At 34.8% G+C, this 18,136-nt stretch overlaps 2 protein-coding genes and 1 non-coding gene across 25 annotated transcripts; 2 read left to right on the top strand and 1 right to left on the bottom strand.

Annotated features, from left to right (window-relative positions):
- The first annotated feature begins 5,768 nt into the window (after nt 1-5,768).
- LOC140965801 (cell number regulator 8-like) lies at nt 5,769-8,893 on the top strand. Its single transcript, XM_073425995.1, has 3 exons — nt 5,769-6,139; nt 7,012-7,214; nt 8,434-8,893. Exons 1-3 carry the CDS (start codon nt 5,893-5,895, stop codon nt 8,671-8,673), a joined length of 690 nt encoding a protein of 229 aa, XP_073282096.1. The 5' UTR covers nt 5,769-5,892; the 3' UTR covers nt 8,674-8,893.
- A 212-nt stretch (nt 8,894-9,105) lies between these two features.
- TRNAP-AGG (transfer RNA proline (anticodon AGG)) lies at nt 9,106-9,177 on the top strand. Its single transcript has one exon. It is a non-coding gene; the product is annotated as a tRNA-Pro (tRNA).
- Nucleotides 9,178-10,821: 1,644 nt separating this feature from the next.
- LOC140965774 (uncharacterized) lies at nt 10,822-17,029 on the bottom strand. 23 transcript variants are annotated; one of them, XM_073425950.1, is made up of 9 exons: nt 16,827-16,967; nt 15,620-15,657; nt 15,438-15,485; nt 14,123-14,229; nt 12,898-13,644; nt 12,411-12,817; nt 11,875-11,976; nt 11,643-11,780; nt 10,822-11,076 (listed from the first exon to the last, which is right to left on the bottom strand). In XM_073425950.1, exons 3-9 carry the CDS (start codon nt 15,452-15,454, stop codon nt 10,927-10,929), a joined length of 1,668 nt encoding a protein of 555 aa, XP_073282051.1. In that variant the 5' UTR covers nt 15,455-15,485; nt 15,620-15,657; nt 16,827-16,967; the 3' UTR covers nt 10,822-10,926. The 23 variants fall into 23 exon arrangements, with proteins under 23 accessions (XP_073282051.1, XP_073282044.1, XP_073282049.1 ...); XM_073425943.1 differs by adding an exon at nt 15,815-15,895 and having other exon boundaries at nt 14,520-15,713; nt 16,827-16,955; XM_073425948.1 differs by lacking the exon at nt 16,827-16,967 and adding an exon at nt 15,815-16,819 and having other exon boundaries at nt 15,620-15,713.
- Between the last annotated feature and the right edge of the window lie 1,107 nt (nt 17,030-18,136).

Here is an 18,136-nt window from a genome sequence, read left to right as displayed (position 1 = left end):
ATTTAATGGAGCTCTTTATTTTATTGACGGTATGAAATTTAATTAGGCGACACTGAATTGTCATCTCATTTGTTACTATTCATTTAATAGCCCTCCCTACTTTAAGAACAATTATTAAACCACTCACACACACACACATATATATTAAAAGTAAATAAATAAATAAATAATTATAATATATTAAGTCTTTTGTGAGACGATCTCACGAATCTTTATCTGTGAGACGGGTCAATCCTACCGATATTCACAATAAAAAATAATATTTTTAGCATAAAAAATAATTCTTTTTCATAGATGATCCAAATAAGATATCCATCTCACAAAACATGACTTGTTAGATCGTCTCACACAAATTTTTGTCATTACTCGAAATATTTGTCATTGTCATTTGTCACACTGTGATCGACAGGTGAGATTTGTAGGCCTCATTTGGAAGTTTGGATAAGTTTTCCTTCCTTCCATCTCTACGACTCTACTATCTCTAGTAAAAAGTTTTGTAATTAAAAGGAATATATTTTATAAAATAAAATAAAATAAAATAATTGACTTTCTTGTAAATCAATCGAGACAGTTATAAAATTTTATTATTTTTTTATAACAATTAAATCCGTAACTGCCATCATTTGTAAGCATTAAGTAAACTTTATGTTAACGTAATAATTTACAAATCAACTGCATTAGCAAACTGTATGTGTAATGCTCGCTCGAGAAACTGTTGACAAACTCAATAATATTGACCGACTGTTTATTCATAATTTAAGTTATTTACGACTTAATACCTCGACTGTATTTAAATGTATTTGATAAATGATATAAATGTCAAATACATAAAATACAGGAGTGATTGAATGCAAAAATTCGTTTTAATAAATTATAACTTAACTTCAAACAACTAAATATAAATACCGTTGTGTCCAATTTTATTTATTAGTTTGGAAAGCAAAGCTCTCAGAGCTCATGCTCTGTTGGGCTCCGCTATGCTGGGATGGGCTTTGGTAGAAATAATATTTGAACTAAGTGAAATAAATTGTAAGCCAAGGTCCACTAAAAAATTTGGACTTTATGAACCATATTGGCCCTAAATAGACCAGGTCCGCGATACAAACGTAAATTACCAATCTAGAAAACCCGGTTCAATGGAACCCCAACCGGTTAAGTTGATAAAACAGGGCAGTATTCCAATCCAAACCGGTTTTGCACTGATTCGAATAGTTTAGGAATACCAAACTACCCCGACTAGAAAATACATTTTTGTTAAAAAAGTTCGATTTAGAGTTGGACTAAACTCGAGCTTGAACCTTGATTGATTAAAGGCTAAACAAAAACTTTCAAGTCATCTAATAGATATGGACCTCTGACATCATATCATAAGTGATGATATACGGATGAATCAGGTATGAGATATGTGGGCAATCCACCAGATGATGAGGATAATTTTGTGTTTAAGGAAATTTGAGTAAATATAACAGCTTCAGCTATAACCTGCAAACAAAGAAAATAACTCGTGAATGAGCGCCGGAGGAGTATCCGGCGTAACCACTCTGATGCTTAAGTCAACATGTGAAGAAGAAAGGTAGAATAGCTGTATATGTGGTGATATACGTAAAATGCTTCAGAATTCAAAGTTCTAGAATATATAAATGAAAGTAATACCTGCTATTTATAAGAAGAAATCTCATAATTACCTTGTTTTCAGTGTTCACCTGCTAATTATGGCAAGTCGGCTGCCCATACTTTTGTTTATGCTAACTTCTAAAACACGCCAAATCCATGCTATTCTGACAGATAAGATAGCACATACCGATATACTCGAGTGTGGCACATTTCTCGAGGTAGTCCAGGTAGAAAGTTCCCGGGAACTTGCATGAGAGCCCGGACTCTTGATTGCCCGGGAAGAGAATGTCCCGGGCGTCTCCAGGTCCGATTGTTGAGGAAAGCACTCTGCATAACGACTCTGATTTGTGTTATTCATTGTATACCTCGGGTCATCCATTACTCGAGCTCTTATTGAGCTATCAATAAGAAATCTAATCTTTTTTTTAATATATAAAAAAAGGCCCATCATTTAAAATGGACGTATCCACCTAATCAACGTCTTTACAAACGGGGACCTTAATAATTGCAATGAAAAAGACTTTACAGTTATTCGACCACTTATTCTTAATACTTTGTGAGGGAAATCCAATCACACCAATTCTGTCGCGATGTTTCGTGTTTGGTAAATGCCGTAACGTGCAACTCGACGACTAAACAACACTCAATCTTGTTGTTTCTTGAATAGAAAGAATTGATGGGTCGAGTGATAGCAGCACGGTGGCCGTGTTAGGAAGAATACTAAATTTCGCTCTTTCCGTGTATATAATATTTTAAAAATATTATGTGGTTTATCAACACACATTTCTTTGCTTGCCACTTTTAAAAATTTTGTTACTCAAATTACAAAAAAATTGAAATGTTTGTCAGTAAAATTGTAGTTATGAGAATCGAACATGCGACATCGGTTCTCGCACCTGTCATGAGATTGAATGTGATTTTCACCAACAAGTGTGGATCTAGCTTGGAAGCTAGCAGCACTTGTAGACATTGACTCCAAATCAGTATATTGAATTTCTGTCGTGTGGTAAAATTCACACGTACCGGCTATTGATTTTGTGTCATCCAAGCCTACGCGAAAATAACACCTCACACCCAAATAAATATTCAGTCCTCTCCCAGCATTGCATTAAATTTCCCAACTACAAATGGTCACAAAAGATTAATGAGTGATGACGCCAATCTTGATCATCACTCAGAATTGAAATTGATTAAAGAAAGATGCCCACATTAAAAAAAATTAAAAAAAAGTTCCCAAGAAATGAAGATCTATTATTACAAACTTACAGAAATTTGATAATAATTATGAATTTCTGGGACTTAAGAATAAATATGGGAGCATATGCCCCCGTGAACGACGAATATGCATAAAGTTGGGGAAAATTAACGATATTTTTTATATAGTGAGGACACACGTAAAATGTTAGGTTGTGTATCGTGTAGTTAAGTCCAGCCAAAAGGATGGTCCGGTGAATGGGATGTATATCTAAGACATTTTCAATAATACACACATGGGAATGTCCATAGTTTGCCCATAAGGGAAATGGCATGGGCACACTCATCCTAGTCATGATATACATTTTTATAAGTAGTTCTTTTGTGAGACGGTCTCGTAAATTTTTATATGTGAGACTTGTCGATCTGATTCATATATGCAAGTAAAAGTAATATTTTTCATTATTCAGGTCGGGTTGGAGATTTGTTTCACAAAAATGACATATGAGCCAGTCTCGTAGGAGTTTTTGTGTATTTTTACAATTTGAATTATATACATCAAATTATAAGATAACAAAACTAAAGGTTTGTAGAGACTACAATTGCTCTTTCCCGTGATTCTTGATACCCTTGTGTACTGTTTGGTTTTCATGGTTAGAGGTGGATGGCATAAACAAACTTGCATCATCACTTGTTTGGTTGGTTTTTTAATGTCTGTTACAATCTTCGAGTCCCAACAGACTCATCGCTTCACCACTCGCATGAAGTGTCAAGGGCTGATCAGTGGTAAATAAGTTATATATGTATTTTTACGTAGACCAATATATTGTATCACATGAAAAAATTACGTGATTTTTTTTTGGCTATTGGAACTTCCGGGTCAAACAATTCTTGACAGGAAAATTTATAAAAATATATATTTATAAGATGTAAGAAAAAGTGACACATATCAGAAAGAGGAAAAAACGTGTAGGAAATGACGACGACTATTGGCTACAATTTTAAAAAAACGGTACATGCACTACCTCAACTTTAGAAAATTGAGGCACGCATGCGCATCTTCTTTTGACTATTAGGTTCTCGATAAACTCATTGATTGTATGAGAAACGCATATAAATAGCGGTGATTGAGGTCTTTAAACACACATCATAAGAAAAAAAATATAATGCTTTTTTAAAAAAGAAATATAAGACCAAATATATAATTATATCCGTTATTTTTCCTTTCTTTCTCCACACCAAAACACTGAATGAAGAAAGAGCAGATCTCGCACTACATAAATGTCACCACCAAACAAACACATCCCAATTAGGTCCTTGCAGTCTATTGCTGTGCAGATTGGTGATACTCTCACTTTCCAAATCCTCTCAAATATCACCATAAATTCATTCATACTTCCCCACACATAAACTTGTTTTTTTCTTTTACGAAAAAGCTACCCAAAACAAACTAAAGGAAAATAAAAGGGAAATCGAGTCATTTCGTCGATATCTTGGAATATGGAGTTCAAGGCTAGACTCCTCGGAACACTAGTACTCATTTTCCTCGTCGTAGCACCGAGTTTCTCCCCAGGTTTTCTCTTATTCCATGTTCTTTTCACTACTCTACATCCATTAGTTTTGTTTTCAGGTATGTATGGGAGTATTTATTAGGTATATTCGGATCGAAATTTACGACATACTCGATCACGCCGTGATAAAGCCAACGATGAGACGATTTCATGCGAAACCATGTGTTTTAGTTGTTTAGAATGTAAATTTCTCGTGTTAGAAATCATAATATTGATTGGACTAATCGACCTTTTTTTTAGGGACATTGCAAGTGAAAAGTATGGAATCTGACGTTTATTATGTTGATTATCGAGGTCCAGAGACTCACACCTATCTCCCGCCACCAAATAGGGATGCGAATCAGCCCGGTGTCGACCCCAAAGCAAGCTTGGCCCGTCATAGATCAAAAGGCCCAAAAACATGTAAAATCTCTCCTTCAAAAAATAAATATTTATTTCAAGAAAATTAAAGTAAATTGCATACAAAAACAAAAACCCTATTTGTAAAATTAATTCAATTTAAAATTTTGTATTTCTTAAAATCATACATAAAGCTATTTACAAATGATGTAAATATGCTAGTGTTATAACACAAATATTACACGTGCTTGATTTTTTTTAAAAATAAATGGTACACAAAAATTTTTTACGATACATATATCTTATTTGGGTCATTCATGAAAAAATATTAATTATGATGTTTAAAATATTACTTATTGTTGTAAATATGAGGTAGAGATTTATGACACCGTCTCGCAAAAAGGACAAAAATTGATCTTGTTTAATAATTCTCGATATACATTTATTTAATTGTTCTAATAATAAATATTTTCTACATGAAACCTTGTTCTCAGGATAATAACTTCGGAGGCTGAAGAAGGATCTCTCGATGTGTATTGTGTTTTTTAGTTAAATATGTGATCACAAAACTCCTACGAGATCGTAAACGGGTCAATTTTGTGAGACGAATATCCAACTCGACTCGATCTATGAAAATATTAATTTTTACTGCAAACATGGATCGGGTCTCTCACAATATTCCTACGTTATAGATATTATTATGATTATAAAGTGATGTAATGAATTAGCAATTATTTTGGTTTTTATATTTCATTGTAAAATTTGTAATGTGCATATATGTTTTACATATATTAATAATGATGTCATTATTTTAAGGAAGTTGGAACTGGTTAATTCATTGTTTTATTTCAAGGTGTTATCTTATTTTATTCGAGGAAGAAATAGTCAGGTTCATTCCCTCGTATCCTCTCTCCTTCTGCTTCCATGCCGTCAAGTTCGTTTTAATTTTGGGGTTTTTTTTAACAAAATCTCAGCGAGAAAATTTATTTATTTGACCAAAACTCAAAGTATCTTGATAAAATATATATATATATATATATATAATCGCAAGCAACCGCGTGGCGAGATACTTTCCTCAAGAAAGAAAGAAAGACCATTTCTTGATCTCACCGCTTATTTAACCACAACGCACAATCCAGATTCCATCAATCTCTGCATTTTTTTGGTTATTCGAATGGCAAATTTCGAGGAATCCAACCCTTTGCTTCCGAAGCACGACCGAGAATTTGAGGCTAGAAAGGATGAAAAGAAGCCCACCACAAAGAACGGAGGAGCTCCTCCTCCCGCGGCGGTGTCGATAGGCTGGACCGCCGATGGGCTTCCAGTTGGTGAGGTCATTATGCAGAGGTCTCAATGGGATTCTGGCATCTTCTCATGTCTCGGGAGAACTGATGAGTTTTGTAGCAGTGATCTTGAAGTTTGTGAGTCATTCTTGCCTGATATTTTTCCTGCCAAATCAAGATTTGTGTTTTGACATATTTGGTTTGTTTAATCTGTCACGTTTTTGGAGGTCATTCACTTATTGTTGATGATTGAATTTGGGGTAAAGTCAAACAAAATTAACTAAATGAAATCAAATTGCTTGTATGTGTTGATTGGGTCGGAAAAGAATCGTTTTTTAATGTGTGATAGAGTAAATAAAATCGAAGATACGATCAAGAAAATTTATCCTCAAAGGAAAGAAAAGGGGATATCTGAAAATCATGTTGATCATGTTCGAACCTATTTGTATCAAATGAGTTTGTGTGGTCTTTTAAATCCCCCAAAGGATGCAGCTGTGCTTTAGGATCGTAGAGGCTCAGGGCATGTTATGACCATGAAGCCAATGACTTTGTGCCGTCTAAAGGCTTCATGCTCCTTTTAACTGTGTCTCAAATGAAGAGATAGTAAACCAAAGATTAAATACTGACATATATAATTATTTATTTTCATTTGTAAACTAATGACTGTTTGTTTTAACCCCCATGTTTTCTTCGTATGTTATTGATAACTATTTTGATGGTGAAGAAATTGTATTTTTGTCCGGTCAAACTATTCAAATAGCTGGTTTTTTCTCTGGGTCATGTTCTTTCTGTGGCATAATGTTTCTTGAAATTATACATGTTTGCGGTCGTATTTCGCAACTTACTTCTCTCTTTTAATTATTATAGTGTAATTGCATTGCTTTCACTGAATTTCATTTAGATTTCAAAAGCATGTTGCATTGTTTAGAGATTACTTCTGAACAATGTGTCTTTCCCAATTCTTTTGGTTTCTATTCTTCATGAATGTTTGATTATTCTGCATCGAGCAGGTTTGCTGGGTAGTATCGCCCCTTGCTTACTCTATGGAAGCAATGTTGAGAGACTCGGAGCCACTCCCAGTAGTTTTACCAATCATTGCTTGCCATACACTGCTTTGTACTTGATTGGGAATTCATTATTCGGTGGGAATTGCCTTGCACCCTGGTTCTCTTATCCCACCCGTACCGCCATTCGAAGGAAGTTTAACCTAGAGGTCAGTTGTGTTTTAAATTTTCATGCTACAAAAGATATATGTAACTGTTATGCCACTTGTATGGTTTACCTTGAGCTTTTAAGCAATCAACGATGTTAATTTGTAAACACTCATTTCTAGATTTTTTTCCGACCAATGCTACTAAGGTTGCAATATGCTATCTCGTAGTTAGCCAAAATATGTATATCAATGAATTAACTTGTGAGCGTTGGTGGACGAGATTTTTATGGGGCGAGGAAGAATGCAGGCCAGCTTAGTCATTTTGGGGTTTAATTTTTTTAGAGAAATTGGGAATAAAATTTTAGTTTTTTTAGCTGAGGGTGGCATGAATCTTTATATGCTATTTTTCTGTAGAACTTGTGTCTAATACTCTTCAGACATCATTCCGCATGAACAACTTGTTTTGATCCCTTAGTGTTGTCATGTTCTAAGAGCTGACAATTGAAATTGCCATTGAATACAATTGTTTCTACTTTGCACGGTGTTTTCAATTTACAGTTCAAAATATGTATATGCGCGTTTCTTCATATTTCACGGCAAATAACTGGATCAGATCATTTGCAAGTATAGTCCTGTACAATTTTTTTTTAAAAAATAATTAGGCCTTATTTTACCTTTACACACAATACAATACATTGCACCATGAGTTTTTCGATCACGAGGTCAATATTTTTAAAAACTCGTTCGTATATCGTTCCAAATCATCGTATCTGGATAATCGTTTGTACATTTTCATGTGTTCCACTTAAATATGAATCCAAACTTGATAGTCAACCCCAGTTCACGATAAGCATGTGAAATTTATTGATCATGCCTTCTCAAACCATCACTGCAAGTTGAAGAAGAATGGCTTGCATTTCTTCATTCACGTGTAAGAGACCAGATTTCTTAGTTTATGAACCTGTTACCTACTTCTTCCCTTTACCATTGTTGTGTCACCATCCAAGCAAAGACTTCCAGAAGATTCCACGGGCAACACATGTTAGCAATGGTTCCCCCATTGTGCTGTATAGTTGCATATATGACAATGCAATCGTAACCTGCCGTTAAAGTATTATATAGTTTAAAATATTTGAGATGTGCTATTATCATTTACTATGCCTTTTTTGCGATGCTGGATTTCCTGTCCTAGGATCAGATACATAACCTCACCTTGAATTGGTTGTCTGGTCTATATGGTCGATTTCTATTTTACTCTAAAAACATTGCACACCAACAGGGAAGCTGTGAGGCGCTTAACAGATCATGTGGATGCTGTGGAAGCTTTGTGGAAGATGAGGTTCATCTGGAGCAATGCGAAACGGCCTGCGATTTTGCTACTCACGTCTTTTGCCATCCTTGCGCCCTTTGTCAAGAAGGTCGTGAGGTACGTCGCAGGCTTCAACATCCTGGATTCAACACTCAACCGGTCTTGGCCATGATTCCCCCGGGTGGTCAGATCATGGGGCGTGTGGGCTAAATTTGTGTGTCTTATCTCGTACGAATCGAATATTAAAAACATTGTGATACTTAGTATGCTGTTGGATTGGTTCAGGGTCTTGTATTCTTATTACCTTTCTTTTTTTTTTTCGAGTCGATTGTGTTCTTGTTTCTTAGTAAGTTTGTAAAATTGACAATTTTGTTTTTTTTGTGCTTCAAATTTATTTTTATTAATAAACGTCATGTATATTTGATGTTTTTTTGGAATTTTTTTTTAAATTTTGATTATGATTTAATGTAATAATATATTGAATTACATATACTTTACTAAAAAAAACTCAAAAACTAAAGCTTGATTTTCCACCTTTTCAAATAACTAGTTTGGATAGATAATTTTTGGAGGCAAGATGCAAGTGTAGTTGGATTGCAAAATTAAAGTCTTAAAATTAATATTCATCATTTCTTTCATTAGGGGCATTTGGTCTAGTGGTATGATTCTCGCTTAGGGTGCGAGAGGTCCCGAGTTCAATTCTCGGAATGCCCCCACTTAATTTTATATTTACTTTTGGACATCAATTAAGTGAGCCCAACATTTGCCACATATATATATGGCCTAACACCGGGCTTTATTGAAATCTATTAATAAAATTTGTATGACATTTGGTAATAGGTTTATATTTGGGCTTAATTTGAGTGAGCCCAACATTTACTTCACATATACAATAGATTTCAATGAAGCAAATGGATTCTCATCTTCCACTGTTGATCCCAATCTATGTCCAACCAAATAACCACCTCAAAAGAATAGCAAAAGGCAAAAGATGTCAAGAATAGTTACTTAGATGTGTCCATTTTAGCTCAAAAATCCATAAATTCTGGGTCTTCCACAACCACCACAAAATGTCAGCAAAGACATGTATTTGGTATGTGTAGTTGTTAGTATTTTGAACTGCGCAAAGTGTCTGCCACCATGAACCAAAATGGAGTGGAGTGTTATGGATTCTGTCCCAACTCAATGGAGGAAGCAAATGGATTCTCATCTTCCACTGTTGATCCGCATTGATACTTTCTTGGACAAATTACCGATGTTGGTGGGGAGAATATCATGGATGCACCTCCTCAAGAAGAACTTATGTTTTTCTTTGATTTCTAGCTTCTAATTCTTGTTCCACATGAGTTGATTTCTGTATCTATGGTTACTGCTTTCAGTAATGAAGCAGATTGGACAGTAAAAATATCTTCTTTTTTTTTTTGTGTGATGTTAAATAAGTCTATCTCCGTTTGTTGTGGATTTATCTTCTGTTTCAAGTAATTTTATTGAAATCTTGATTTGATCGATAACTGACATAAATAAAAAATTAAATTAAATTCTGTTCAGTTTCTTCAATTTTGATTTTTACACTTTGGATATCTCGGTAACTTAATTAGCTGAAATCATAATTTAAGCAAAAATGATTGAATTGCCCTATATATCGAACCATATACATACCTTGCTGAAATGAAGACTCATTGTATATTAAGCTGCTGATTTTTATGTGCATGCATGATTTTTATGTCGATGAATAAATTTTTTTAGGAATCATTTCGACGTTTCATAAGGCCTAAGTGTAGGACGAATCAGTTAACAAATTCCTCTCCAACTACAAAAAGATTGTCACGAACAATTATTCGAAACGTGAGCGCACCTGCACTCAGAAATTAGCGTTGACGCGTCAGTAGTGTCTGTTCAAAAAGTATTGTTATTTCATGGACCAGTGCTTCCAAGACTTGTCTTTTGGACTTGGTCAGCTTTTGCACTCCAAAAAACCTTCATCTGATTGAAATATCATATAAATCATTGACCCAATACATAATATAGAAAAAACAAATTATATTCATATTTCTCATATATTCCATTCTTTTTTATATCAAAAGAGTAACAACATTTTTTGTCTATGAACTTGTGATTTATTGTGATTATATCACAAATATAATTGTTCTATCATGAAAGAAGAGTGTCACATTTACCTAAAGCGGGACATATTCTTCTCATAGAAATTGTGTTTGACACAAACTGTTCATCTTCCAAATTTCATCAACATCCGTGGTCTTTTTCACAGACGCATTAACTATAAATATAAAACAAATTTCATTAAACTGAAACGCTCACCTTATTTAAGCTTCAAATAATGAGTGGAGGACGCAAATATGAAACCACCAAAGTTCAATTAACATTTAACAATGTCCATTTCCTCAAATTTGAGTACAAATATTAACAACAAGGGAGATAAATTAATTATTGAACGAAAATAAATCAATTGTTCTTCGTCTTGTCATCCATAGCAGTCGCCTTACAAACAGGGCATAAATTCTTCATAGATAACCATTTTCGGATGCATCCCACATGAAAATCATGGCCACATACTTTTATCATCCCAACATCGTCCATGTTTATGTATCCATCCTGATAAATTCAACAATATAAAGAATCAAATAGCATATTTTCACATCAAATGGACGACGAATCAATTAAGAGCCAGAAATTTGCAACGCACCCATGAGTTTTCATAGCGGTGATTTCGTCAGGAAACAAATTTAGATAGGTGGGATGGGTTAATGTTCTTTTTGGAAGTAAAGCAAACCCAGGAAATGTCTAGGGACAAAACATAAAGTTTTTAATAGAAAAAATATAAATAAAGCTAAAAAATATTTCCATGGATCACCTAATGTTGATGTTGTGTTTTTAATAATCAAGCTTTTGGTTTTCACTCGTCTTCTTCGATTGGACAAATGCTAGACTAGTTGTTGTGTGTTTTTGATGTCTTATTTAGCTCGGGTATGTCCAGTGTATTATGTAATTGACAATTTTTTTTAATCTATATTTTTAACATTTACTTATTAAAAAAAATTCCAATCGAAAAGTTAGCTAAAATTGACTGCTCTCTCCTCAACCACATTGAATGCAAGTAAAATAACCCAACCAGAAATAACAATCAAGGGGATGGTAGCAAGAATGCCCGAGAGTCTAACCAGACAAATAACACATGATTCTTCATCTTGAAATAGGTCAGATGAACAATATATTGATTCGATGAGACATTTGGCGATCGACTCATCAGACAGCCCGGTGCTGACGTTTCCAATTCTCTCTCCCAATGCAAGAAGCTCCTGCAGATGTCAAATGCTTTTTTTTTATAACAATTTAAGTGTATAACTAAATAAACTTGCCACAAGAATCTAAGAAAATGAAAAAGAAAGTGACCTCATAGCTCATGTTTTCTGTGTCCAGTCTCATGTCCCGGTGCTGATCAAACAGAGCTCTGGACCCATAAAACGTAGTCTGGTGTTCTGAAATCACGACACCCTGTAATACACACACATGTTTAGGCGCAGAAAAATATTGAGTAATACCCATTTCAACAAAACTTCAACCAGCAAGAAACAGATTTTATAGCATCTGAAACTAACTTCAGAAGTAGTGATATATCCATTTACAATTCTTACGACTCCTTGAGTCTGTTTCTTCCTTTCTACCTTTGAGTCATTTTTTCAGGTAATGGAAGAACTTTGGAAGTTATATTAACATCACTGACCATCTGTAACTAGAGGTCTTCCGCTTGACTGGCTAGGGGAAAAAATAGCAATGTTGGAAAAAAGAAAATAGTGCAGCAGTTTCATAAAATGTTGCCTCCACAAAATGGCACTCAGGCCAAAGTTGGTATTCCCAATCTTCTCTCAGAGAACAAACCCTCTGAAGAAAATAATGCCAAATTCATTCACAATACTTTAAGTGGATACCTCCAATCGATTGTGGAAACTCGCGTGGTCATCACATGATCTTTGTCTTTCACTTGATATCAAAGCCCTTCCATTCCTGTTGATGTTGCGCATCCTAACGGAGGGCAATGCTCGGCGATTTCTGGGGTGGTAACTTTTTGCAGCAATTTGAAACCCTTCATCTGAGGGAGTTATGTGACCAGGGTTGTGAAAAGTGCTTGAAGAAGCCCTGAAAGATGGGACAGATCTTGAACCATAGCCACTTCGAACTCCTCTGGTGGATTGGTTCGAGTTACTGTTTACATTTTGAGGAACGGGATTCATATTTGAGGTAATATCATTGTGGTAATCCCCAGTATCAGCAGAAACATTAGGATGACTCGTAAGCGCATTCATGGGATTTGGATCATTACTAAAGAAACTGGAATCTGAAATTTCATCATTAGAAAGACCTTAGACCCTAGCAACACAACTGACTGACAGAATGAAATAAACTGGTGCAAGTTACCTGATCCATAAGTCAGCCCATGACCAGGAGGTAACTGGAAATTATGGTTACATTCCCTAGTGGAACCATTAGAACTCTGGCTCCAGGCATCCACAGGATTAGATTGATCAGAGGCCCTGTTGAAAAAGGAATTGTGCATAGAACTGCTAGGCAAATGGGTCCTGGACAAAGTGATTTCGAGGTCTTCCTCAGCTCGACTTCTCACGTTTCTCAGAGTACCATTGCTACTGACAGAAAGGTTATTTACTATGCAAGTGGGAGAAGGATACTCCCAAGATGAATTATAAGATTCTGCATTCTGCTTCTCCTCCCATAAATCAGTGGGCAAGTGAACATTGGATGAACTTCCAACATCATAACATCTGCTAGTAGAACCCCCGTCATTCAATGGAGGGTTGCCAGGGTATTTACGTTTGTATGGTCCTCGGCCACTGCCTATAGTCTGATAAGGAAAACAACCATCTGCTACAGGTATCATCTGCCCAGAAAGGTTGGCCGAAGACGATTGATGCGGATAATTATCTTGGGGCAAAGGGAAATTTCCAGCAGCAGATTGACGAAGAAAAGGGTCGTGCGAAGAACCAGGCGCCTGGGGTTGATAATGTGGCAGTTCACCATTAAGAATGGACGAAGAGTAGCCACTAGACCTAGGAGCAGGTGTCCAGTGTGAAGAAATGTGTCCACCTTGAACTGCTACATTATCCACAGGATTAACAAGAGAGCTATCGTCAGAAGCACTGACCCTTGCTTGAAAAACAAAAGAGAAGTAGGGACGTTAATCACCATTAGTCCATTACTAAGTATGATGGAGATGTTACTTCTTTAAAAACCTTTTGAAATATAACAACTTGAGAGTACAAGACAATCGAACATGACCACAACTTATTCTTTCCTAATCATGGCCTCAAGGTTCAAGATAAAAAGAAATGACATTCAACAGTGTGGTTCCTCACTCCAAAGACATATTCCTCCATGGTTTAGTTCATCTAAACATTGAAAGAAAACAAATAAATATTTCCACATTCAAGTTTGTGAATAGTTTCACAAAACTTTAGGAAAAAAACCAAATTTAACGGGACAAAAATATTCAGAATATTACAACACCTAAGAAAGCTTCATGAATGACTTCCAAGGTAAGTAAATTGGAACTGTAAGATATTTTTCTTCCCCGTTTAAATAAAGAGAGGAGTGGCGTTGAACAAACATGAATGTGATGAACTCATACCCATAGGCATGTAAGGTTGCTCAAAGTGATTCCATCCCTGATCGTCGTCCGTCTCAACAGTCTGAGGTGTGTTAAAAATATACCTATGCCCCATAGTTGACAAGATTCTGCAAAACCAATTTCCCCTTCGGATCAAAAGCTAGATGGAATTACACATAATCTGAGATAACAGATCTCAAGACCAACAAATAATTTTAAATAAATGGCAAAAAAGGAAGGTTGGTCTTAAGACCACCATCAAATAAATTGTATATTAACCTAAAATGAAACTCACATAAACTTACATGTTCCCTTTTCTGCATAAATATGTAACTCAAGGAAAAAGTGTTGTGAAAAAAGACAAAAGCTAATACTCAATTTTCCAACATCCCGAACCAGTTGTTGCTGTCGCCTTTACCTTCTCCCAGGAAAGAGAACAGTTATATGCATGTGAACACTATGTCGAAGTCGTTTTATAAAATGCTATCCTCTCATATGCACAATAATATCAATAAGAACCCTGAGGCAAACTACATTGATAAAAGGGAAAAAACAGAACAATTAATCTTAATATTCGATTATTCACGACGATAGAATTTTAAATGGCTCAGAAGTAAGAAATGCGCTTTGATTTATTTGGAAACAAGATCTGTGAAGCTTTTCAATTCTTATCTACTGCACACCTCCTGTCCCACTAATTGCACAGTCAGGGCAGTCTGACCATCATAGGCCACTCCACCTGCCAAATGGTTTTATTCTCCTAATAAATTTGAGGGAACAAATTTTTGGGAGTGATCTTTGGTTATAAACCCCAGAAAATGCATTAGCTCCTGCATAAGATGCATCAGCCACCAAATGCTTCAAAAATGAATGCGATTATAGGAGAAAATTTGCTCATTGGAATCGGAAATTAATCAAACTCTCCATCGTGATGTGATCATTATATGTTGATTTCTCTGACCCTTAAGCTTTAACTCAGACAAGTTCCATATTCTTGCTTCGTTAAGACTGTTGAGCTTGGCATTACTTAAGAACCAGTTTCTACATGATAACAAGACCAAGAAAAACATAAGGTTGTTTTAAAATCATTCGTTATAGTTCAAATTGTACTCCATTTCAAAATGGGTGCTCAGAATAGTCTGGATAAAATTCATATCAAAATCGTTTATAATTCAAAAGAGTGCATGTTTGAGGACTTCAAAATGTCTTCATAGAGAGGCTGAGAAACCATCCACTAAAAAAAGTTCCCCATCACTGATAAGGAGGATAGCCGGTTAAATGAAGTTTTTAACAATTTTGTCATCACTAAGCTACAAAAGATACATAAAACCACGACCTGAATGTATCATCCATAACCTCGCTGGGCTAGGCCATCATCTTCCAACTGTAAAAGAAATACCTTAGCAATTGACAATAATTGAACTGCTGGCCATAGTTCAAGCTCGTATCAAATGATGATACTTGTTCAAGAAAGAAACGGGGGAGAAGATGATAGAGTTGTGGATCAAGACATCTCACCTGTAAATTCTCTCATGGTGTGCTTCAAGAACTTAAGGCTATTTAAGATGAACAAAAAAGAAAGTCTCACTCTCTAAAACACGTGGTCAAGTAACTGTAGAAAAACCTTAAACGTTTGAACGATTGAGTTTGATATACAGATTCTAAAAGATCAAAGGTCAAATCTTCCATGTGTAAAGTCAACAGCAATCCTACCTGCATGGTAGATGACATCAAAGACTAATTGTTCGGGTGTAATCCAAAAGCACGGTGACACTAGATATTTAAACCCATAATCTGGAACATAGACACAATATACCAGAGATCTGAATGAATTTAAGTATCATGTGTATGGCAGGGAAATTTGTAGACAACTTAATGGTAAATACCACCAAAGGTTGATAATAAAATTCATATGACACCTAAATTAACACGTGGTAGGGATTATATGGAAAATAACTTATATATAAAACATCAGAAACGACTGAGAGGAAAAATGCAAAAAAATAAAGTCAAGGAAAAAAATTCAATTTTAATGTCGCTAATAAGCACTAGCATGTCTCAAATGATAAAAAAGATACCGTCAAAATTGACACAAACCAAAAGCCCTCAGAATCATAAACCTAGGAATAGAGTTAAATGAAAAGGGAAACCATAAAGACTACCACAGTGCACACAATTTTTACCGGAAATGTCTGACAAGGAAATCAATGAATCAGATATAAATCAGCTCAAAGCACCAAATATTACCGATTTCGGTAAACCCGGCTCATTTTCCACCAAATTTTACAAGAGAAAAATTGGTTTTTTAAAAAAGTATCCAATTACAGATAGACCAATATTAGATTCTAACAAATAATGCCATAAATTACATCTATTAGCTAAATCATCGTCACCATATTCACAACCCCAATAAACTTCATGTGAAAAAACGGGAACCAACAGATAAACAGCAACACAACAAAACTCCGAAAATCAAATCTGCACAGATTCACAACAAAAGCAAACGACTTTGTATACCACGATCGTACTAAAAAAAGCATCGAGAAAATTAAAGAGAAGGAAAAAACCTAGTTAATCGGAAAATTTGAAAACAAAAATCAGAACCAATAATTAAGTAACGAATACAGATTAAAAACGTAGAAATTTCGGACCAATAAATTTTTTTTTAAAAGATAACTGATGTGAAATCCAGCTTTTAGCAGAAAATAAAATTCAGACACACAACCTTCGTGAATCGATGATCGGACAATTCAGATTAATTATCAACGCCGATGTATGGTTACAGTTAGCAAATCCAACAAGGAGTCGTGAGAATCGAAGAGAGAAAAGGCGATGGTGAGACGGGAGACGAGATGGTGAATAATTTATATAGCTGTTGATTGTAAGCGGTGGCTTATTCATATTACATCTGCTGCTATTATTGCATATATATTTTGTCTGAAACGCCAAAAGGTAATAGAGAATTGCATAAAATACCAAAACAAGGAAAATTATTATGGTTTTTGGTTAAGTTTTCCTATCTATTCCTTGAAATAATTTCCACATTAATTTTGATAATCATTCTCAAAATATTACTTGGATATGATATAGCTAGTCAAAGTTGTCGTGATATAAAATAAATTTATATTTTGCGAGGAAATATCGAAATAAAATAGTAATTATTTGAACTGAATTAATTAACCGAATCGAGCCGACTATTAGTAAATATTTAAGGTTTTAATTAAGATATTCTAATTCGAAATTCAAAAACTTTAAACAATTTGGCTCGAGTTTGACTCGAAATTTTCGACCCTATTCGCGAGATAATCGAACTCTTGCTCTAAAGTTCATAATTAAGGGTTCGAAAGCTCAAAATATCTGAAAAAACATGGGGTGTAGTTTTATGCACGTGTTATTGTATAGCTTTGTATTTTTTTTTCTTCATGTGCTTAATCATATGTATCTAATATGTTCATTCTGGATTTCTTCTCTCTCTTTTGAGTTGGTCACGTACCAACTCATATCAAATAGGAGTTTTGGATATAACCATTACATGCATTATAATCTACCAATATGATTATCGAAGGTGAATATAATATTAGTACATCGACCCAATATACAGCAGAAGTTTATGGAGCTAAAAAAGATGAAATTTTGAGTATAACTACACAAATTGTTTATATTTAAACATAACGATTGAATAAAATAATTGTTGCAAGACAAGGTTTCAAAAGTATTTTGAAATTATTCCTCGTACAGTTAAATTTAAAATAAATGAATAAGAAATTTTTTTTTTCCCTTTTTTGATACACAATTTATAATAGATAAAATAGAGTTATACATAAGTGTAGTATTCCAATTGAGATTCGATGGTAGTCGTAGATTAGACAAGTTGGACTTTGGCTTAAATTTAACGCCCACGTTGAAGAAAGTGGAGTTGGAAAATTCGTGGGACCAATCCATTAGCACTTTACCCATTGTAGGACTCCAAGTTCATCGTACCACGTGTAAAATATATAAAATTTTGAAAAATAGAATGACATCTTTATTTGAGTT

Source organism: Primulina huaijiensis, unplaced genomic scaffold, assembly GCF_012295235.1.
Source record: "Primulina huaijiensis isolate GDHJ02 unplaced genomic scaffold, ASM1229523v2 scaffold14403, whole genome shotgun sequence".
NCBI classification, from domain to species: domain Eukaryota; kingdom Viridiplantae; phylum Streptophyta; class Magnoliopsida; order Lamiales; family Gesneriaceae; genus Primulina; species Primulina huaijiensis.
The sequence above is the reverse complement of the archived record's forward strand: the minus strand, read 5'-3'. Positions and strand labels throughout refer to the sequence as shown.

Coding starts and splice junctions, on each gene's coding strand:
- LOC140965801 (XM_073425995.1), top strand. CDS start 5,893: ATGGCAAATTTCGAGGAATCCAACCCTTTGCTTCCGAAGCACGACCGA. Junction 6,140..7,011: donor TAGCAGTGATCTTGAAGTTT/GTGAGTCATTCT, acceptor TGCATCGAGCAG/GTTTGCTGGGTAGTATCGCC. Junction 7,215..8,433: donor GAAGGAAGTTTAACCTAGAG/GTCAGTTGTGTT, acceptor GCACACCAACAG/GGAAGCTGTGAGGCGCTTAA.
- LOC140965774 (XM_073425936.1), bottom strand. CDS start 17,002: ATGAATAAGCCACCGCTTACAATCAACAGCTATATAAATTATTCACCA. Junction 11,781..11,874: donor CAGAAAACATGAGCTATGAG/GTCACTTTCTTT, acceptor TGACATCTGCAG/GAGCTTCTTGCATTGGGAGA. Junction 11,077..11,642: donor AATCATGTGTTATTTGTCTG/GTTAGACTCTCG, acceptor TGAATTTATCAG/GATGGATACATAAACATGGA.